Source organism: Lepidochelys kempii, chromosome 8, assembly GCF_965140285.1.
Source record: "Lepidochelys kempii isolate rLepKem1 chromosome 8, rLepKem1.hap1, whole genome shotgun sequence".
Classification (NCBI taxonomy): Eukaryota; Metazoa; Chordata; order Testudines; family Cheloniidae; genus Lepidochelys; species Lepidochelys kempii.
In genome coordinates, this window is record NC_136387.1 from 97,410,889 (window position 1) to 97,433,988 (window position 23,100).

The 23,100-nt window shown below is 40.8% G+C and overlaps 2 protein-coding genes across 7 annotated transcripts in view; one reads left to right on the forward strand and one right to left on the reverse strand.

Annotated features, from left to right (window-relative positions):
* Window positions 1-23,100, forward strand: part of CC2D1B (coiled-coil and C2 domain containing 1B) — a 133,817-nt gene that overhangs the window by 102,641 nt on the left and 8,076 nt on the right. For 2 of the 6 annotated variants that reach the window (XR_012160487.2, XR_012160481.2), the window contains one exon: window positions 12,386-12,473. The exons of 2 other annotated variants lie outside the window; for them this stretch is intronic. The gene's annotated coding sequence lies outside the window, so the exon portion shown is untranslated. Of the gene's footprint in view, window positions 1-12,385; window positions 12,474-14,287; window positions 14,795-23,100 lie in introns of those variants that run through there. 2 more of the 6 variants (XR_012160482.1, XR_013636203.1) reach the window with 2 other exon arrangements.
* The window catches only part of ZFYVE9 (zinc finger FYVE-type containing 9), a 94,767-nt gene that overhangs the window by 31,707 nt on the left and 39,960 nt on the right, over window positions 1-23,100 (reverse strand). The window contains exons 3-7 of the mRNA XM_073357703.1: window positions 21,028-21,132; window positions 18,045-20,149; window positions 9,836-9,935; window positions 1,168-1,344; window positions 407-576 (exon numbers count right to left, since the gene is read on the reverse strand). Of these exons, the coding sequence (XP_073213804.1) occupies window positions 407-576; window positions 1,168-1,344; window positions 9,836-9,935; window positions 18,045-20,149; window positions 21,028-21,097 (2,622 nt within the window). The 5' untranslated portion in view covers window positions 21,098-21,132. The remainder of the gene's footprint in view (window positions 1-406; window positions 577-1,167; window positions 1,345-9,835; window positions 9,936-18,044; window positions 20,150-21,027; window positions 21,133-23,100) is intronic.

Here is a 23,100-nt window from a genome sequence, read left to right on the forward strand (position 1 = left end):
TACACCAAGCTTCTGCCCACGATTTTGAAAATATTTACCGGAGCGCCATTCTGGACAGCTCCAGCTGAATTTAAGCCCTGCCCTTTATGCATACAGACAGGCCATATACCCAAAGCTTGGAAAACTCCTTGAATAGTACTGGCCTGATACTGGATTAGAGCTCTAAAATGCTACTGCATAATGGCATATGCAATTCAATGGCTCATTCCAAAATATATAGCCAGCTTCAGGACTCTGCAAACCTCAAAATCAGCCTGGACATAAGCCATACATATTACTAAAAGAGAATCTTAAATCAACAGACTTCACATATCAGTCTCACTTAAATTGCCATAGAACTGAATGTACCATCCAGGACAATGTGACCATGCTGTTCTAAACAACAAACAGCACAATGTTTCCTCACCTCTGCTGATAGAGTGCTGTTGGTCACAGGCTTGGCTGGATCATGTGACACTGCTAGGGTGCCTACAGGAGTTGTCCCAGCCACTGTCAATTTTGCTGCATCAGCAACTTCTCCATTAGGTAATATCCCATCAGCAAACCAAACACGTCTTTGTTCTCTGGGTTGAGCCACTGGAGAGAAAAACAAAGCTCAAAATCTTGCAGCAACATGAACTGGAAGCTTCGCTCAAGAAAAGTGAAGGTGTTTAGTTCTAATGTAAAAAGTAGCAATGATAGCAGGGATATGACAGTTAATCCATATTAACATTATTAGGCAAATATTGAACACAAATTCAAACGGTGGCAGAAGGGCACCAGGGTCAGTGGGTGATAGTACTATATTACCCAGTAGAGATGGGAGGAACAAGTGGTAAGATGGTATCTGTGCAAGATTCCCTAGACTAAGAAAATAAGACATATCTACTTAATCAGTACAAGAAAAAAAAAAACTTTATTGCATATATAGGGCTCTCGGATATAATTCCTACACACTGAGTACTTTAGAGAAATATCTGCCAGCATGATTAGGAACAATCATCTCCATGTGTTTGGAAATTACATTTGTACATATATTTCCTGTCTGCATTTCTCCTTCCCTTTGATCCCACCCACAACATGACAAGTGTCCTTAGCTGCAAGGTTTGAAAGGGGTGTGTTACCAGGGATTCACATTAACATTTAATCAAAGCTTGTTTAGAAGAAAGAATGAAAGTGTTTTCTTACTTTCTGCTCCAGGGTGCTTTAAAACTCCCACAGGTACCATCACAGTGGGAGGTGGAGAGCTCAGGGCTCCTGAGGCCTGAGCTTGCTGCAAGGGAGGGATAGTAGAACAGTATTCAGCAGGATTGTTAGGGTTAGGACTCTGGCTTGAGGCACTCATCATGTTCTCCCAGGCTTGAGCTAAAGCAAACAGAAAACAAGAAATGTGAATATACATCTAAGTACACAACGCTCCATGATGATGGTTAAATTCACAGCTACAATAGCTCTGGGCTTTTCCACCTACCCTGGCCAATCTCTTCTTACTTTGGTTAAAAACAGAGAGGACTTATACAGAGAGATTGTGATTAAAGAACAAAATTGAAGAAAAAGTATTGGTGTTTTGTGATAAGAACCTCAGCTCACATGGAAGCGTATTCCAAAATTGTTAGCTATATATTTTGGTGTTAGTGGCACTTCCTTGTCCATCGTTTTGTCGTCTCCTTAGAGGATCTGAAAAATCAATATTTATGTATACAATATCATAGAGTCACACGGTGCTCTACAGACAGACAAAAGCATCACCCTTTACCGTGAAGATTTTACAATCTAGGTTACACAACACCAAGGCAACAGATTTATTTTTGCAAATGAGTACAGTACATTGTATTTTTTTATATCCAGAATAAACCAGTCTACATTAACACCTTATTTTTCAAGGTATGAAGAAGTCTGTGTGCTGTGAATTTTTGAAGGCATGGCCTGAACTTGAACTCAACCCAAAAAACCCCACATGATTTTTAGTTTAAACACAACACACACAACTTTTAAGTCAACGTTAGTCAGAGAACAAGCTCTTCTCTTTTAGTCAGAGCACACTGCAGAACTAGATCTCAACTGAGCTATTTATTGGGTTGTCTATATTGTCAAAAGCACATAAAAAGGTGTGCAGCTGTACAAGATAATCATGTGATTCACACATGCAGAAGAGCACACTGCATCTTCAAATAAATATATATGAACATCTTTAACTACAGAAAAGCAAATAGGACATAAAGAAAAATAGCTCTTTCTTGCATCAACCTACAAACACAATACAGAGCCAGTGAAAGGATTTTGAGCCCTTTAAGATATTTCAATTTGACGAGAAAGGTAGGGCAGATTCAACTATTTTGAAAAAGCAATTCAGTGTCAATACAGAGTCTGGACATATAGGAGGGAGACTTAAAACAAAGGAAACAGATATCCTTAGGATCCCCTTCTTGGGATACCCAGAGCAGTTTTGTTTCAATCTTCTCTCCTTCACTTCATGACAGCCTGTGTCAGTTCAGAAATAGCTATCAACTAGAAACACCTTCTCAGACAAAGATGGTATCCAGAACTGTAATTAAGCACATACTCTGTCTATGGATAAGCACTATCGAACAAAATATAGTGAAATGAAAATCCAATTCAGCAACCAACTGAAATAACTACATCTAAAGTATAATCTATACAAGTGCAAAGAATGACTAACCCACTGCTCTGAATTACAAAAATCTGGAACTGCAAGGAAACTGATTGGATCAGGTGAGATTAGATCTGGTCAAATGAACTGACAGGCAATTGACTAGCAAAAGGAAAACATCACTACAAAGCACTGCAGATGGACAGAAACACAGATGACAAGTTGGCCCAGAGGCAGATACGTGCTATTATGCAGGCAATGCTTTCCCTAAAATAAAACAAGTAGTGGTGTCACCATTGTCTACCACTGATGTGTATCAGTGCTGGCAACAGGACAGAAAAGCTTTTAAAAGGAAATCATTGTAACGTGATCAATTTTGTTATACCTCTTTTCAAGAACATTTGGTTTCAACTAAAATATTTTCAGGTTCCTCACTTCTCCAAAACAAAAACAAATCCTACTCACAGCCAAATGGAGCCAGCGGTCTCTAGCCAAAATCATGCATACTTCATTGTTCTTGTTCAGTACATTCTGAAATGTATTAATGTCTCTATCTAAAATGTAACATGTCTTAGCACCTTTGTCATAGGAACAGCCCTACTTGGTCAGACCAATGTTCCACCTAGCCCACTATTCTGTCTTTTGACAGGAGCCAGTTCCAGATGCTTCAGAGGAAATGAACAGAACCGGGCAATTATCGACTGATCCATCCTCTATCCCAGCTTCTGGCAGTCAGAGGCTTAGGGACACCCAAAGCAGGGGGCTGCATCCCTGACCATCTTGGCTAATAGCCATTGCTGGACCTATCCTCCAGGATATTATCTTCAGTAATTCTTTTTTGAATCCAATTATACTTTTGGGCTTCACAACATCTCTTGGCACCAAGTTCCACAGGTTGACTGCATCGTGTGAAGTACTTCCTTATGTTGGTTTTAAACCTGCTACCTAACGATTTTATTGGGTGACCTGTGGGGCAGGATGGGAGAAGACAACCTGGGCCCTGCGGCTGGCCCCCTACCTGGCCGGCGAAGCCCAAGTGGCCTATATGGCCCTGAGTGAGGAACAGGCCAGGAGCTACAACGCAGTAAAGGCAGCCATCCTAGATCAGGTGGACTGTCCGCCGAGAAGTACCTCCAGAGGTTCCAGGCGGCAAGGTGGGCAGTCCCGGGCATTCACCCAGTAGTTAATGGACTGGGCCACCCGATGTCTGAGACCTGACACCCAGACAGTGGGAGAGATCATGGAGGCGCTCATCCTAGAACAGTTTTTACATGGCCTCCCCAAGAACAAAGGGTATGGGTGAGACACCACCAACCCAATACAGTAGAGGCAGCGGTAAAACTGTCAGAGGAGTATGCGGAGGCAAACTTCTCCAGGAAAGAGGGACACCCATACAAGGAAGAAGAAACCAGGAGAAAATCCAGGGAACCCTCGACTGGAAAGGGTCTGGAGAAAAAACAGGAGAACAACTGGGGAGCTCCCACTGGGACCAGGCCACTCGTCTGCTGGCAATGTGGGCAACCAGGACATAAAAAGGGGGACTCCCTGGACATGGAATGTGGCTTTGCAGAGTTTTATGGGTGGACCAACTCTGGAGGGTAGGGGAAGGGGCGGAAACTGTCCACTATTCCCGTGAGGGTGGGGAGGAGACCCCAGTGGGGTCTGGTGGATATGGCCTCGGACTGCTCTCCTGTAAGGAGCGGGCTGGTGAAGCCGCAACGGGTGATTCTGAGATATCTGAGCCAATAGCGATTATCTTTGAAAAGTCATGGAAGACTGGAGAGATTCCAGAAGACTAGAAAAGGGCAAATATAGTGCCCATCTATAAAATGGGAAATAAGGACAACCCTGGGGAATTACAAACCAGTCAGCTTAACTTCTGTACCCGTAAAGATAATGGAGCAAATAATTAAGCACTCAATTTGCAAACACCTAGAAGATAATAAGGTGATAGTTAACAGTCAGCATGGATTTGTCAAGAACAAATCATGCCAAACCAACCTGATAGCTTTCTTTGACAGGGTAACAAGCCTTGGGGATGGGGGGAAGCGTTAGATGTGGTATATCTTGACTTTAGTAAGGCTTTTGATACTGTCTTGCATCACCCTCTCATAAACAAACTAGGGAAATACAACCTAGATGGAGCTACTACAAAGTGGCTGCATAACAGGTTGGTAAATCGTTCCCAGACAGTTGTTGTCAGTGGTTCACAGTCATGCTGGAAGGGCATAATGAATGGGGTCCCGCAGGGATCGGTTCTGGGTCCAGTTCTGTTCAATATCTTCATCAATGATTTAGATAATGGCATACAGAGTATACTTATAAAGCTTGTGAGCGATACCAAGCTGAGAGAGGTTGCAAGTGCTTTGGAGGATAGGATTAAAATTCAAAATGATCTGGACAAACTGGAGAAATGGTCTGAAGTAAACAGAATGAAATTCAATACGGACAAATGCAAAGTATTCCACTTAGGAAGGAACAATCAGTTGCACACATACAAAATGGGAAATCACTGCCTTGGAAGGAGTACTGCGGAAAGGGATCTGGGGGTCATAGTGGATCACAAGCTAAATATGAGTCAACAGTGTAATGCTGTTGCAAAAAAAGCAAACATCATTCTGGGATGTATTAGCAGGAGTATCGTAAGCAAGACACGAGAAGTAATTCTTCTGCTCTTCTCCATGCTGATTAGGCCTCAACTGGAGTATTGTGACCAGTTCTGGGCGCCACATTTCAGGAAAGATGTGGACAAATTGGAGAAAGTCCAGAGAAGAGCAACAAGAAAGATTAAAGGTCTAGAAAAACATGACCTATGAGGGAAGACTAAAAAAAATGGGTTTGTTTAGTCTGCAGAAGAGAAGACTGAGAGGGGACATAACAGTTTTCAAGTACATAAAAGGCTGTTACAAGAAGGAGGGAGAAAAATTGTTCTTCTCAACCTCTGAGGATAGGACAAGAAGCAATGGGCTTAAATTGCAGCCAGGGAGGTTTAGGTTGGACATTAGAAAAAACTTCCTGTCAGGGTGGTTAAGCACTGGAATAATTTGTCTAGGAAGGTTGTGGAATCTCCATTATTGGGGATTTTTAAGAGCAGGTTGGACAAACACCTGTCACAGATGGTCTAGATAATACTTAGTCCTGCCTTGAGTGCAGGGGACTGGACTAGATGACCTCTCGAGGTCCCTTCCAGTTCTATGATTCCCGGTGCCAAAGTGAATTTGGAGAGCATCCATGGGGATGAGGCGCAGTGCCCAATGGCCCAGGAGCCCCTTGAGGTCCAGGACAGGTTCTGCTGGAAACGGGTCTGGGTAGTAGAGGGCCTGCTGTACCCAGTGGTGGTGGGCATTGACTGGGACCCCTGCCTAAGAGAGAAAGGAGGTCAGGGGAGAAAGCCCATTATAGAAAAGGCACGGGGAGACTCCTTGAGGAAGAGGGAAGGGATCTCTGAAGCAGAAAACCCTAGAAAACAGAGCCCAAGTCAGAAAGGACAGGAGAAGGAAAGAATAGAGGAGGTATCCACCCCGTGGCCCTCAGTGGAGCTGAAGGGCCTAACAGAACTCCCTGTAAGGGGACCCACGGAAGATGAGACCCAGGCCCCACTTGACAGTTTTTGGGAACCTGAAGTCTTGGGTGTCCAGGGGAAAGCTGGAATCAATCCTGAACCCCTGTCAGAGGCAAAGGGAGAAAGGAAGGGGGGCACGTCTGGGGGTGTGAATGGTGAGAGGACCTGTGGGTGGCAGCAGAGCTATGAGAGCGACTACCCCCCACGCTATGTGGCTTCTGCGGGTTGGGGATGGCTGAACCCCACAAGAAAGACCCGGTGGGTCACCAGAAAGATGAGGGAGGATTTCCCATATGGCCCCGCCCAGTAGGGGGGCAAAGAGGACTTGGATGGACGAACCTGGTGGCTGGAGAAGGGGGGGGGGGACGGACGTGTGTGACAGGGTGTTGGGCAAGAACTGCTGACTCAGCCCTCTGTCACACTATTCCCGGATGGAAATAAATTGGAGCTGGCTAGAGAAAACCTGCACCTAATTGGTGAATGGGAGACAGCTGCCTGTCCGATTAGCCTGGGGAAGTATAAAAGGCTGGGAGGGAGGGAGCTGGGGGTGGGAGCACAGCGATAGCTCTTCCCTCCTGGGTGCAGATACTAGAAACCAAGCTGTATGTGGTGAAAAGGCAGTGGAAGCAAAACCTTTAACAAACAGCACCAGTGGTTTCTGAACCCCAGGGTCTCCGAGTGACTTTGTCAGCACAGCAGGGGCAGGAGCCAAGAGGGCCTTACAGCACCCTGCTACAAGTGGTAACAGCTAATTTAGACCCCATTATTTTGTATGTATAGTTGGAATTATGTTTTCCAATTTGCATTACTTTGCACTTATCAACACTGAATTTCATCTATAATTTTGTTACCCAGTCTCTCAGTTTTATGAGATCCCTTTTTAACTCTTCACAGTCAGCTTTGGACTTAACTATCCTGAGTAATTTTGTATTGTCTGCCAACTTTGCAACCTCACTGTTACCCACCTTTTCCAGCTCATTTATTAGTATGTTAAGCAGCACTGGTCCCAGTACAGATCCTTAGGAAACCCAGTTATTTACCTTTCTCCGCTGTGAAACGTGACCCTTTATTCCTACCCTTTGTTTCCTATCTTTTAACCAGTTACTGATCGATGAGAGGACCTTCCCTCTTATCCCATGCTTACTTTGCTTAAGAGCTTTTGGTGTGGCACCTTGTCAAAGGCTTTCTGAAACTCCATGTACACTATATCAACTGGATCACCTTTGTCCACATAATTGTTAACCCCCTCAAAGAATTCTAATACATTTGTAAGGCATGATTTCCCTTTACAAAAGCCACGCTGACTCATCTCTCAATATATTGTGTTCATCTACATGTCTGATAATTCATCAAAAACCAATGTCATATTTGTGCCTACCTTTAATTCCTAGTTACTGTAAACTACAATTTCTTACCATGCTTCTTATAGCCTCCAGTGGAAGATGTTGATATTTAGCACTTTATATTTTTTCAAATTGCTTCACAATCATTAATTAATCTTTAACACTCCTTTGAGAGAGATAAAAATTATTCCCATTTAACAGCTATGGAATCTGCCCAAAAATTTTGAATGCCATACTTGAGCATTCACAACTCCAGCTGAAGTCAATGGGACCTCCAAGTGTATTCAGGTCCTGTGAAAAATCAAGCTCTAAGATGAAGTGTCAACAGAGAACACAAAAAGCAAGGCATCCCAAAATTAGTGGACACTTCTGAAAACTTGGCCTAAGTAATTTCAGAGACTGAAAGATTATAAAGCCAGAAGGTACCTCCACTGTAATCATCCAGTCTGTCCTCCTGCATAACACAGGACATAATACTTCCCTAAATTAATTCCTGTTTAAACTATGGGATTTCTTTTAGAAAAACATACAAATTTGATTCTAAAATGTGTCGTGATGAAGAATTCACCACAATCATCTTACAATCATCGTTTGGAACATCTTACCATGGTTAATCACCCTAACTGTTGAAAAACTAAATCTTATTTCTAGTCTGAATTTGGCTATCTTCAATTTCCAGTCATTGGATCCTGTTACACTTACGACTCTTAAGAGTGAAGAGCCTATTATCCAATTAGTGTACACATTTGTGAATATCTTTAGACTGTGCTTAAATCACCTGTGACAAAGTTCCTCCTCTACCTTGGTGGGTCTTAAGCTTATTGGTGGATTTGCTTGCCTTGGAGTTTCACGGCAGCCCTCAGTTTGGCTGAACCCACAGTCCAGGTCAACTCCTCCTGTGTGTGACCAGGAGTTGGGAGGTTTGGGGGAACCCGGGCCCGCCCTCTACTCTGGGTTCCAGCCCAGGGTCCTGTGGACTGCAGCTGTCTAGAGTGCCTCCTGGAACAGCTGTGCGATAGCTACAACTCCCTGAACTACTTCCCCATGGCCTCCTCCCAACACCTTCTTTATCCTCCCCATAGGACCTTCCTCCTGGTGTCTGATAATGCTTGTACTCCTCAGTCCTCCAACAGTATGCGTTCTCACTCTCAGCTCCTAGCGCCTCTTGCTCCCAGCTCCTTACATGCGCCACAAACTGAAGTGAGCTCCTTTTTAAACCCAGGTGCCCTGATTAGCCTGCCTTAATTGATTCTAGCAGCTTCTTGATTGGCTACAGGTGTTCCAATCAGCCTGTCTGTCTTAATTGTCTCCAGAAGGTTCCTGATTGTTCTGGAACCTTCCCTGTTACCTTACCCAGGGAAAAGGGACCTACTTAACCTGGGGCTAATATATCTGCCTTCTATTACTCTCCTGTAGCTATCCGGCCCGACCCTGTCACACACCCCTTAGCCTTCTTTTTTGATAAACTTGAGTTCCTTGAGTCTCTCACTATAAGGAATATTTTCCAATCCTTTAATTGTTTTCATGGCTCTTCTCTGAACCCTCTTCAATTTTTCAACATCCTCCTTGAATTGTAGACACCAGAAATGGACACAGTATTCCAGTTGTAGTAGTACTAGTGTCACATACAGAGATAATATAAACCGCCCCCCTTCTATTCAATAGTCCTGTTTATACATCCAAGGATTGCATTAGCCCTTTTGGTCCCAGCATCTCCCTCAGAGCTCATGTTCTGCCAGTAATTTGCCTGGAGCCAAGATCAGAACACAAGAGTTATTTAGCTGTGCCTATGCCTCAGGAGTTTTTCCTGAACTCAGTCCTTTAGACCAGGCCTCCTTCTCTGACACGAAGTAGTTAACAATAGTGATGTTATTTAATAAGTCAGCTAGTAAGAAATGAAGCAGCATCCTCTTGTGGACTAAGATTCTTTCATGATTTCCCTATAGTATGTAATCTAGAAAGGGACACAAATGTGGGTTTCTTCCCTTTGGTCTCCTGTAGGAACAGGTAACAGATCAGCCATTTGTAAGAAAACAAGCAGAGCAAGCTTCCATCCTTTCCTTCATACAAAACAAATTTTCTGAAATCCAAGCAGGGTGCTTTATGAAATAAGCTCTTAATCTTTCTGCAACCTTACCTGCTTTTTAGGTTTCACTAATTATGTGTGGTACAAGAGTCCCCAAGTCTCACAAGGATTGCAAGTTGAGTTCTTTAGAGCCTTTGCATTTTTACATATTTGCCAGTAAGAATATAGTGTTTTCAATAGGCTAGGCATACATCAGCCACTGACCAACACAAAACCAGTAAAACTTTGCATTTAGTCCCTATTTTTCTACTTACCATTCATTAGTACTGAATGGCAGATTACACACACTCTGGCTTCTTTTCTGTCCATGTACAGCAACTTGCATTTCAGACTGCAGCATGCTGCACAGAAAACCTGGAGCAAAAGAAAAAACACACTGAATCACTCAATGTTTCATGATAAGAGTAATTTAAATAGATTAATTCAGATACTGAATACATTAGAAAGTGCAAAATTAGGAGGCAAATTATCAATAATCCTTCAACAGTGTCACAGTGAAATTGATTAAGATCAATGACCTAGTATCAGTCTCATTAAATCCTACTGGAGTAAGTGCTATCTGCAACAATATAAATGTACACACTCCCCACAGGAGTAATTTAAAAATGCAGGTTTGAGATAATGGCTAATGGATCAGGAAAATCATATATGTAATCCCTCAGTGAATTGAGGGATTGGGAATTAATAGAGGCCACCTTTACAGCTCTCTGGAATGAATCATGTTTAAAACACAACACTGGGAAAGTGCTCAGGCAGTTTCTCTGGTCACTTAAATCGAAGCCAAAACTGGATGGGGAACTGTGACATACATTTCAGAAGAAAGGACATCCATTTTGTCTCTACACTTGAGACCTGCACTGTTGTAACTCTCAGTAGTTCAAATGAATCACCGTAAAAGTGTGTCCTCACCAGCCATCCTGGCTACCTATTAACCCGTTGGTACATAGTACACCTATCAATTCCTGCAGTATCCATGCATTATGGGTACCTATCCCACAGTTCCCACATAAGTCCCTCCCAAAAGTAGAGTTTGGGGGAACAATAATCCACTGTTAGATGCAGTGCCAAAATGTATAAATTAGTATTTTTCAATATATAAAATAGCAAGAAATTGTGTAAAATTAAATATCAGCGTTACATATTTTCAAAGAAGAAAAGCCTTATGATCACTGCATTGCATTTTATAAAAGAGAAAACTCATATGTGCAGAATTATTGAAGCTGCAACAAGAAAGTAATCAGGAGTTCAAGACTCATTCCACACCACACAGGTTGCTAAAGGGGAACACTGCATGACTTGTGCTGGAAGGACCAATGAGAATGCTGCAGCTGCATTGCTAGCACTTTCCACCTGCTCCACGACTAACAGCTCAGTGATTCTGGGCAGCATGCTACAAGAAAGTGCAATTGTAACAACAATTGTAATGCTTGTGCACCATTACAAACATTTGTATGGAGACATGAGGTACTTTACAGATGTGGCAATGCAATGGTGCCTGTAATGCCCAAATTCTCCAGTACAGACAAGATTCTGGCCAGTCTATCTTAAGGTTTACAATGTGTATTTAAATAAAAAGTCAATGTTTTCCCCTATGTGTCCCAGGGCTTTTGTTCAGGTGGCATATGAAGCCACTGATGAGTGCACGTTTCATGCAGAAAAACAGCTTAAAGCATATGAAATTTAGACACATCAGATACTATACTGTAAACACTCTCTGAAAGTCAAGTCAGAATTTTGGATTTCAACCCAAAGTAGTTTCAATTTTATTTGGTTTTCATATGCATAATTAACAGTATATCTTTCTTTTAATCTTCATAGATCTTCATGTAATCCTATACTTTTTCCCTACCCCAACTACAACATTTCTAAATCTTGCACATATTAAAACTAAATACAAAGCCCCATCTACACTACAAATGAGCCAAGGTACTCTGTTCCAACAGTTAAACATAATAGTGTCTGTCTACCTCCTAGCCCAGTTAAAGTGACACAGTTTGGTTCAGTGTGCACTAAAAATGTTGGCCATGTTGTAACTAGGGGCAGCCATTTTGTAAATAGGTCCTGTAACTTTGTTGTAGTTTGTAACGTAGAGATGAAGCTCAAGCCTGAGACAAGATTTTAGCATACAAATGATGTGAGCTGGAATAACAATTTTGTCGCCTGGATGATCTCATCTAATGGTGTGTAAACTGTAAAATTTCCTTTTCTAATTATGTCTGCTATACTTTACCAGCTTTTAAAGTAACATTACCAGCACTGGTTTCGGAGTAATTTATTTTAAAATATTCTGCTTCATTTCAATTCTTAAGGACGCCTATCCACTGGAAAATTCAGTTCAGATTTAAACTAGGAGGACAATTACAGAACATGGAAAAATCAATGTCCTCAACCACAGACCAAAGGACTAAACTAATTAATTTCTAATTCAGGACTTTTTGAAGAAGATTACATTCTGCATTTAACAAAGCTTTTCAAGCACAATGATTTCTATGATCTAAATACTAAACAGAAATAAATAGTAGAATGACAAAACGTTAACACCTGTTCTCATTGGCATCTTTAACTTAGTAGTAGGGTAGAGTGCAGGTGTTACATATAATCAAATATAAACAACATTTAAGGTGAAAGTGAAGTGTGCTTTCCTGTTTTTCAGCAATATATATATATATATATACAGTATATCTGAAAGCAACGGTCAAGCAATTAGTATTTCACATAGCAGAAAATAGCAGCTTGTTTAAAATTCAGCAAGTTTGCACAGTGCAGTTACAAGATTTTATGTTTGTTTTTGTTTTACTTCTTAGTGCAAGAAGAATCACTAGTTTGGCCTACAGAACAGAACAGAACTGTCACATACAAATACTCCACTTGTTCTACACAAGGATATCACAGGTGACCACTACAGATGGCAATGGAAAATACATATACAAAATAATAACAATTAAAATCAATAGTTTCTCCTAAAATATATCATCACTTTTCAGGTTCTTAAGTTTAAAACAAAGTTTGGTAAACATGCATATTTAATTTCTACCATCTCCCCTGATGTTCAGTAGCTCACACTGATTTTGTCAATTACTACACAAATTAAAACAGCAACACTTTCTCCAGGCACCATCCAACTATTTTTAAATGCAGTTTTTATTCTTAGGACTTTTTGCGACAACGGTTAGTTTTAAGAGAAACTGTTGTGTTACAATTCAGATTAAGAATCTCTTAGATTATTAACACTGAACATTTTAAAAATCTACATTATTTTTGCCCCTTATGAGGTTTATTTAGCTATGTATTTCTGTTTACCCTTCAGTCATTTTCACTTTTTGTTTCTCATTCAGCAACAGTAAACTAGTCTCAGAGTTTAAGGCTAGAAGGGACACCAGATCATCTATTCTGGCCTCCTGTATATCACAAGACACTAAATACCACACAGCTACGACACACCAAACCCAACTACCAGAATTAGACCAAAACATTATAGCCTTCAGAAGACTAAATGGCTGTGTGCCACAGGCAGAGAACAGCAGGGACCAAAGGGCATCAACACCACTTATAAAACTTGGGTTTCGAGGAGAATGATTCAGTTCAAACCAAAGAGCTGCTTTTCTTTAAAACAAAACATCCCCAAAGCTTGTTGTCATTTGGTAAACTCACAAAAAACTGAAGTATGGCCTAGCTATTTGACAGTGACCCTTTAAATAAGTGACAGCTAAAATCCAATACCAGTGAGAGGCCTTATCCTGTTTCCACTGACGTGGATTAAAAATTCTCATTGATTTTGGCGGGAGTAGGATTGGACATTTAAATACATCAATAATTGAAAGATGCACTAAATTTAGGGATTTAAACTATATGGTACAAGTGGATAGTGACTACTTATTACTTATTTTTAATAATTTATTGCATATTCTAATATTGGTGGATTTAAATATTATTTGTATTAATAAGAGTATGTGTTTATTCCAAATGAGTGCTTAAACCAGTCAGACCTATCATGAGAAGAATTTTTCTTCAGGTCTCAAAATAAAGAAAACATGGAACAAATGCAAAAATATGAATGTGAACACAACCCACTTACTGAGTCCTTTCACTTAATTGGACAATTGCCAGGAGAACAGATTCAGTGTTATGTATTCTAGTTGTTAAGAAAGACAACTGTCATACCTAGACAGCTATATGGGACGCTTAATATTTTCTGCAAGTCTCCTTCCTGGAGCAGACAGATATGAATCTATGTTTGCTGAATTTGATTATTTTAGGTCCTCTGTTCATGTCATTCTGCTTCCCTATGCTATTCTGGCAGCTAAAGATCTGATCCAAAGCCCAGAGAAGTCAGTTGACTTCACAGGGATTTGGACTGGACCCTAAATGAACCAAATTTACTTTAATACGTTTATTTTTAAAATGCATTAATGTTGCATTTTCATCTTATTTTTAAAGTAATTCATGAATGTTTACCAGCCTAGTATTTTTAAAATTACTTTGAATAATCTGATTGTGACACTGCACCCCATATTCTTCATAGTGATATTATGATTATGAAATAATTGATAATTATGATTTATTTTATGCAAGATATGTCATGTGAGATGTCATAGAAAAGGTTATGATTTGCTGAATATGATTATCCTATTTGTAGCATGTATCATTTTTGTATCTGAAGTTATGAATATTAGCTATGTAACTATTTTTCTGTATTTCAAATGTAGTTACATCTGGGTAACACCCACTGGACAAGATGCTTTCAGTCTAGATAGCTGGGTGGGGAAGGGCCTATTCAGGTCAATGAGCCATTAGGAAAAAACAACAGGCCTTAGGAGAAGCTTATCTCCTACCTGGGGAGCCTTCCTGAGAACACTAAAGACAGCTTCTAAGTAATGGCTGCTATGTCTCTACAACATGTGATGTGACCACATCTCTAGACTCCACCTTGGAATGTCAGCGTTTTTCCACAGACCGGTCAGGGAACCAAGTTTTGAAACAAAGGGTTCCCACCATATGCAAAAGCTATATAAGGCAGGAAGTGACATCGTCGGGTGTTCTTCACTCCCCACACAAGAAAACCCCTGGAAACACCTGATGAACAAAGACTGAACTGGGGGAAGTGCTGGACCCAAACTAAAGGGATTTTTAGCCTGTGAATGAAATATCTGGGAATTCCAAGCTCTAAAGCAAGTGCAGCTTGCCCCTTAAGAATCTGCAGCCTGCTTGTATCATTTTAGGGTTACAATCTGCTATTCATATCCAATCTATTTAGTATATTAAACTTAGTTTGCAGTTGTTGTTTATTTGCTAGGTAATCTGTTTTGATCTGTTTGCTATCACTTATACTCACTTAAAATCCATCTTTTGTAGTTAGCTTTATCTAAACCAGTGTGTGGAAATCATAACTCAGGGGCAAAAGGCTGTTGCATATTCCTCTCCACATTGAGGGAGTGGGCGAATGTTATGAACTTAAGCTGTACAGTTCCTTGTGCAGTCCAAGGCAGTATAATTTTGGGTTTATACTCCAGAGGGGGTGCATGCCTGAGGAGCTGGGAGTAGCTTTCCCCTGCAGGGGCTGGTCAGAGAGCCTGCTTGTAACTGCAGCTGGGTGTGTCCATACCTGTGTGTATGCTGGTGAAAGTGCTGTCTGGAGTGCTGAAAGTGCTGGCTTGTCACAGCAGTACAGTGTGAGAGGGAGCCCAGGCTGGTGCATCAGAGGGCTCAGTGGTACCCCAGTTCCAAGTGCCACCCCAGGGGGAACCAGTCACACTGATCAAATAAAAGAAAAGGAGTACTTGTAGCACCTTAGAGACTAACCAATTTATTTGAGCATGAGCTTTCGTGAGCTACAGCTCACTTCATCGGATGAATACCGTGGAAACTGCAGCAGACTTTATATACACACAGAGAATATGAAACAATACCTTCTCCCACCCCACTGTCCTGCTGGTAATAGCTTATCTAAAGTGATCATCAGGTTGGGCCATTTCCAGCACAAATCCAGGTTTTCTCACCCTCCACCCCTCCACACAAATTCACTCTCCTGCTGGTGATAGCCCATCCAAAGTGACAACTCTTTACACAATGTGCATGATAATCAAGTTGGGCCATTTCCTGCACAAATCCAGGTTCTCTCACCCCCTCACCCCCCTCCCAAAAACCACACACACAAACTCACTCTCCTGCTGGTAATAGCTCATCCAAACTGACCACTCTCCAAGTTTAAATCCAAGTTAAACCAGAACATCTGGGGTGGGGTGGGGTAGGAAAAAACAAGGGGAAATAGGCTACCTTGCATAATGACTTAGCCACTCCCAGTCTCTATTTAAGCCTAAATTAATAGTATCCAATTTGCAAATTAATTCCAATTCAGCAGTTTCTCGCTGGAGTCTGGATTTGAAGTTTTTTTGTTGTAAGATAGCGACCTTCATGTCTGTGATTGCGTGACCAGAGAGATTGAAGTGTTCTCCGATTGGTTTATGAATGTTATAATTCTTGACATCTGATTTGTGTCCATTAGATGTCAAGAATTATAACATTCATAAACCAGTCGGAGAACACTTCAATCTCTCTGGTCACGCAATCACAGGCATGAAGGTCGCTATCTTAAAACAAAAAAACTTCAAATCCAGACTCCAGCGAGAAACTGCTGAATTGGAATTAATTTGCAAATTGGATACTATTAATTTAGGCTTAAATAGAGACTGGGAGTGGCTAAGTCATTATGCAAGGTAGCCTATTTCCCCTTGTTTTTTCCTACCCCACCCCACCCCAGATGTTCTGGTTTAACTTGGATTTAAACTTGGAGAGTGGTCAGTTTGGATGAGCTATTACCAGCAGGAGAGTGAGTTTGTGTGTGTGGTTTTTGGGAGGGGGGTGAGGGGGTGAGAGAACCTGGATTTGTGCAGGAAATGGCCCAACTTGATTATCATGCACATTGTGTAAAGAGTTGTCACTTTGGATGGGCTATCACCAGCAGGAGAGTGAATTTGTGGGGGGGGGTGGAGGGTGAGAAAACCTGGATTTGTGCTGGAAATGGCCCAACCTGATGATCACTTTAGATAAGCTATTACCAGCAGGACAGTGGGGTGGGAGGAGGTATTGTTTCATATTCTCTGTGTGTATATAAAGTCTGCTGCAGTTTCCACGGTATTCATCCGATGAAGTGAGCTGTAGCTCACGAAAGCTCATGCTCAAATAAATTGGTTAGTCTCTAAGGTGCCACAAGTACTCCTTTTCTTTTTGCGAATACAGACTAACACGGCTGTTACTCTGAAAACTGATCAAATAGTTTTAGATTTCTGTTTGCAGTGGCATGTGCCATTTACTTATACTTCAACAACAAAATATATACAAATATTTTATGAGCTGTTTTATCACAAAAAAGCCATATTTGCATTTAAACTAATGCAGTCCTATCTAACTGATATGATGTATACATAAAAATAAGTTCTTACTAAGAAATAAACTTAGTTATAATATTCAAAGAAACATTCCTCATACAATAAAAATACATTTAAAAATTACATTTAATTGACCTTCCTACACAATTCCTCTTAATAACAATATCAACACTCACCTATCCATCAAATTTGGGAAAATCTTATTATAATCAATACACTTTTTCAAAAGCAAGGATATATTTTGGTAAATACTGTAGGTAGCATGTGCAAAGCGAGTAAAGGGGAGATAAAAGAATGAAGATAGTCAGCTATGTTAACCAGCAGAAAAACTGGCAGTTCAGTAGCTCACTTCCCATCCCTGTCAACAAGTTTCAGTGTCATGAACGGAAATTATTGATGCAGTGATTTTTGAAAATTAGTTTCCTGCACTTAGTTATTTTATAGCAGTCCGACATGAATTCAATATCTGTTAATGGCTACAATAAACTAACAAACTGCTTTTAAAGGATAACCTTTCTTATCATCATGAATAACCAATAGTTATTCTCTATTAAAGTAATGTGAACAATGAATAGATGAGAGTCTAGGGACTTTTTAAAAAGAAACTAACCAAATCAAATGGAGTATGCTACTGTGCTTTAGACCAGTGGTTCTCAAAGCCAGTCCGCTGCTTGTTCAGGGAAAGCCCCTGGTGGGCCAGACCAGTTTGTTTACCTGCCGTGTCCACAGGTTCAGCTGATCACGGCTCCCACTGGCTGTGGTTCGCCACTCCAGGCCAATGGGGGCTGCGGGAAGGATGGCCAGCACATCCCTTGACCCGCCCCGCTTCCCGCAGCCCCCATTGGCCTGGAGCGGTGAACCGTGGCCAGTGGGAGCCGCGATCGGCCGAACCTGCGGACGCAGCAGGTCTGGCCCACCAGGGGCTTTCCCTGAACAAGCGGCAGACCAGCTTTGAGAACCACTGCTTTAGACAGATGTCAGGCAATGGTAGCCAGTTTGGGCGGGCGGGCGTGAGAGAGAGAGAGAGAGAGACTACAAATAAGGGAACACAAGGCTTTGTCACTGAATATGAACTTACCTTCCCACATGCTCTGCAATGATGCCTCCTTTTGGTGAATGTAAATCTGGCCTCACATTTCATGCAGTTTGGTGCTTGAGAATCTGGAACCCAAACTGGAGCCTCCTCACCTAAAGTAGTAAATGGCTTTCTAGTGGGAGCTCCAAACTGACCAGCTCTGAGATCATTATCTGGACTATCTGGGGCTACTGCAAGGCACGGACTACTAGAGACCCCAGACTCATACTCTTCTAAATGTTCCCCAGTGGTATCAGCAATAGAGACATTTAATGATGTCTCATCAGGAAACATATCAGCTGCCAAGGTTTCCCCTATTTTTGCTTTACCAAAGACATCATTTTTATTTTTAGTATTACCTCCAGAGTTTGGGGGAACAAGGTCGTTTTGTAAATGGTCCGATAATGGCTTTGGAATTTGCAATTTAAGATTTGTAGGTTGTTTGGGTCTTGCACCACCAAATGGAACACTGATAGGTTGCAGATTAGTTACTGTTTTTGGTAATATTTGCCCTTGCAAAGATGGTACCTGACTGCAGAGATTATGTAAGTAATTTTTCTTCATTTGGTCACCAGTGCTGTTTACAATGAGACTACTCCCATCAGCAGCCTCATTTCCTCTTTGTTCATAAACATTAGTGTAACATTCTGACTTGCTCTCCTCTATCTCCTTTTCTTCTGTCACTGAGTCTTCCTTGGAGGGTAAAGTCTTTGGAATATGAGCAACAATTGGGTTCTGCATTCCATAGGAATCACAACCATTAGACAGAGAGCTTGCTGCTGATGTACCCATAACATCAGAGAGACTGGACCCTTCAAGCTCATCTATATAAATCCCTTTTATGTCCATGCCTGCTTCCATCATCCCATCTCCATCTTTCCCACTATTACTACAAGCCTCCTCAGGCTCTTTCATCTGCAAAAGTCTTTCATTCTCTCCATGAGTTTGCTTATTATTCAGTTTAGTCAATTCCCAATTAGTCATCTCCTGAGATTCAGGGAAACACTCTGCTCCACTGAGCAATTCAGTTGTGCTGAGAATTTTGTCACATTCACTGACTTCACTTTCCATACCACTAACATCCTCAGAAGTAATACATTCTTCAAAGCATTCACTGTAATTGCCACTTTCAGACATATTAGGCTGACAAGTTTGAGAGAGCACAGGTAGCCCAGATTGATACAGTTGAGATGTCTGTTCCTCTACAGTTTCATCTATCATGAAGCTTCCATTACTTGAACTAAGAGAAGAATTTTTAGCTTCCGGATCTTTTCGTTGAGTAATTACTTTGCTAGTAAAATCCTCAACTGATGCACAACTCTCTTGTGGTTTCTTTGTACCATCAACTGGTCTCTGCAATAAGGTCACTGCATTAATCCCTGCAATTGTAGACTCTGAGAACAGAGAGTCTCTATTAATATTAGAATCATCCTTTAATCGATGGGGGAGGCATGCATTGGACAGACTATCAGATGAAGTATTAATCAAATGGCTAACAGAGTCAGCCTCAGCATATAGCCGATCTAACTGTACTCCTTGCTTTTCTGTATCTGTATCTTTTTCAGTGGATCCATTTACAGTAACACCAAACTGATCATTCTGTCGGTTTTCATTATCCAGTGTAAAGCTAACAGTGTCCATTAAGGACTGAGTGCTGTAATTTTTACAATCCAGCAAATTGCCACTTTGTAGAGTCCTTCTGTCGCAGTTATGCATGACTGCCACTACTAGAACATTTTTCTCTTCTGGCAAGCAGGCTGGATTTCCACATTTCTTTTCTCCTGTTTCCATAGCATTACACTGATCATCCTGATTACTATTTCTCTTCATTAAATGATCATCTGCTTTTGCCTGATCATCAATCCACACAGTTGGGGTCTCTGGATTTACACTAAGATCCATTCCATTAGCACAATGATCCCCCTCTCCTTCTGTTGGGGTGGTGGTTGAATGGGTCAGGGAGAAAGACTTTAATCTCTGTTGACACTCATTAGGAATTGAAGCTTCATGCACGCTGGACAGAGCTGGATTACATGACAGCCGATGAGAAGGGGGATCTAGAACCTGATTCCACTTTGTACCCAATAATGTAGGTGAAACGGCATCATCTGAAAAATTAATAGTTTAAATAATGACTATATTATAATCCATCACAGTGACACAACTCCCCCAGCTCTACTTTATAGGATAGTTAACCTCCATGGTTCCTATAATCCTTTTGTATAACAAAACTACTCCTAAACCAGAAATGCACAGATGTCTGAATACGGGCACAATAGCAAAAGACCACTTTCTAATACTTAAGAATCCAAGATCAACATCTAATGATGTAATTGCACAGAGTTTCTGGAAAATAACATCTTTAGGGCTATACGACCAGTCAGTTGTCCAGTTCTATTCTTAACAGGCAATTCTAAATTGATTGACTGATTGATACATTAAGTAGAAAGGGGGAGGGGACACAAGACAAAATCCTTGGTTGCCTCCACAGTAAGAGGGAGGAAATTAGAGCACACAGAGATTTTATACTTAGAATATGATCGTCTTCACTCTAGGATTTATGTGTGGTGGCATTTTTGTCAGGGTGCTTGGTTCTCCCAATATTGAAGAACAATGTTTAAATAACTGTTTTCATAGAATTGTTAAAAACAAGTCTCATCAATATTTCTATTCCTATTAGGTTCTGTAAAACTCTTTACTTTAACACAAGCTACAATTCTAACAATATCCCTTTAAAAATTTACTACATCAACAGTTAAATATAAAGCACCTCACCACTGATAATACAGGTAAACAGAAAATTATTATGAGATGCTGTCCTCTGCTAAGGAAAACCATGTAAAATTCACAGGTGGCTTTGAAAGTAATGAGATCAGTTTGCAATTCATGAAAATTAAAAGGATGTTACACTACGCTGCCCCTCCTATGGTTTTCTCTGTGTAATGTCAAACACATGCATCTACAACCTTTTTACAAAGTCACTCACCTTCATTTTGTTCAAATTCATCTAATACCTTATCGAGGTTATATGCCTCCGCTTGGAAATAGTTCTCCATTTGTCAGAAAATACCACCCAGTTCCTTGACTGAACCTGTCAAACAGAGACCAGATTACCAACAGGTATTCAAGATTCAGTTAGCAATATTCCATTATCCACTCCCTTTATTTACCAGGAGAATATTCCCTCAAATATATTCAAAATGTAGATCAATTTAACATATTGCACACACAAATTGAGGGCTTTTTCTGATGATCAAAATTATTTCTGCATTAACCTAATCCTAATTAGTTGCTTCCCCATCAGGATTAACTGGAATTTTTTTAAAACTTGGCAGCCTTCAAAGTTTACAAATAATGTCAAAACATATATGCTTTAAATTTTAAGCCAAGTCCAGATTTTTTAAAAATAATTAACTATCTAAGAGCAGATTTGAAATGTAAGACACTAAAAACCAGCATATTGACAAAGCAAATTTACATGTAGAATTTGTTGATGTGGGCCAGGTGGCTGAAGCTACAATGTTGTTAACATTTGGGAGAGGAGGTTTCATTTTCATATGCTGGCTGTCAGAGCAGCTGAAACTATTGTAATCAAATGAATGGAAAAAATACTAAGCCATTTGAGTCTGCAAGTGTTAAGTCATTTCATAGTACACTTCATTCCAGACCACACCACTTACAAGGCATAATATGCAAGACTGTCTTTCAGAGATACAAAAATAAAATCTAAATGGGAGAGAGAGATTTTTCTGTAGGGGTGGCAAGAAGGAAGTTCCCCTTTTTCCCATATTCCAAACTTCCCAGATTTTTCCCACCACAATACAGTGATAAATTCAAGAGGATGAATCTTCTACTCTTAGTTATTGACAGCATTTCCATCTTAACTGATGAGCGGAGATATTTTTCAACACATCATCAGTAAATCAAACATCACACTATAATCATACACTTTTGCCAACATGGCTCATTACTGGTAGCATAACTAGGTGTTTCAAGGACCTTCTTAAATATTTCAATTTCAAGGAATACGTTAACACTGCTTTCTACCCCAGCACTTAAATGGAACTATCAAAGCTGGTAAGATAAACATTTAACCCGGTACAAGTTTCTGATGTCAAAGGTGCAAGCTTCCCCATATTGCTGCATCTATGTGGCTCCCGCAAAAGACCCTCAGAAAGGTGAGACTCACTTTCAATGGTAAGCATCAGTCTGATGGGATTTCTGTAATACTTAAATTACTACCATGTCTGCTGTAGATGTGAGAATTCCCACATTCAACACACAAGCCTGGAACAATGGAAAAGCAACACCATCTAATGAATGAGACACTCAACTGATAGTCTGAAGTTCAGGATTTTAGTCTCATTCTGCCACTGGACTAGCTATATGGCTTTGGACCAGTAATTTAATATGTCCATGTCTCTGTTTCCCTATACATAAAATACAGATAATACTTAATTACTTAGCCCCCTTCCTCCCAGAGGTATTGTATGAATAAATGTGAAATGCTCTGACACAATTGCTGAGTAGATTCTAGTGATTCCTAACAACATAAGGTAAACACCCCCATTAAAAGATAGTCTCAGGGTGGAAAGGAAAACATCTTGGGAAGGATAGCTAAACTGAGTCATTAAGGACATTTCTTCAACGGAACATAACCAGTCAAGTGACACTTTAGCTCTGGCAGCACAAGGAAGATGATCTTTTTACTAACAATGGTTGCCAGCACTGAGATGCGCTGATCTAGTTCTGAAAACATTTAAATTCCCAGCACAGACATTTTCTCTGTTACAGAGTGCATGCCATAGCATGCCTACTGTATATGGGATCTTTGATTTAACCTGTTCCTTGGAAATCATCTGAAACAAAAGGGAGAGGAAAGGTCTTATTCTCCGCAGGACTTGTTTTCAACACTGTGTGACGAGGGGAAAAACAGTCAGGGTATGTCTACACAGTCCAAGTCCAAATATGTACATCACAGTTAAACAGCTCCTCAGCCCGAGCCTTAGGGCATGGCTACACTTGAAACTTCAAAGGTACTCCACCTCCACAAGGGGAT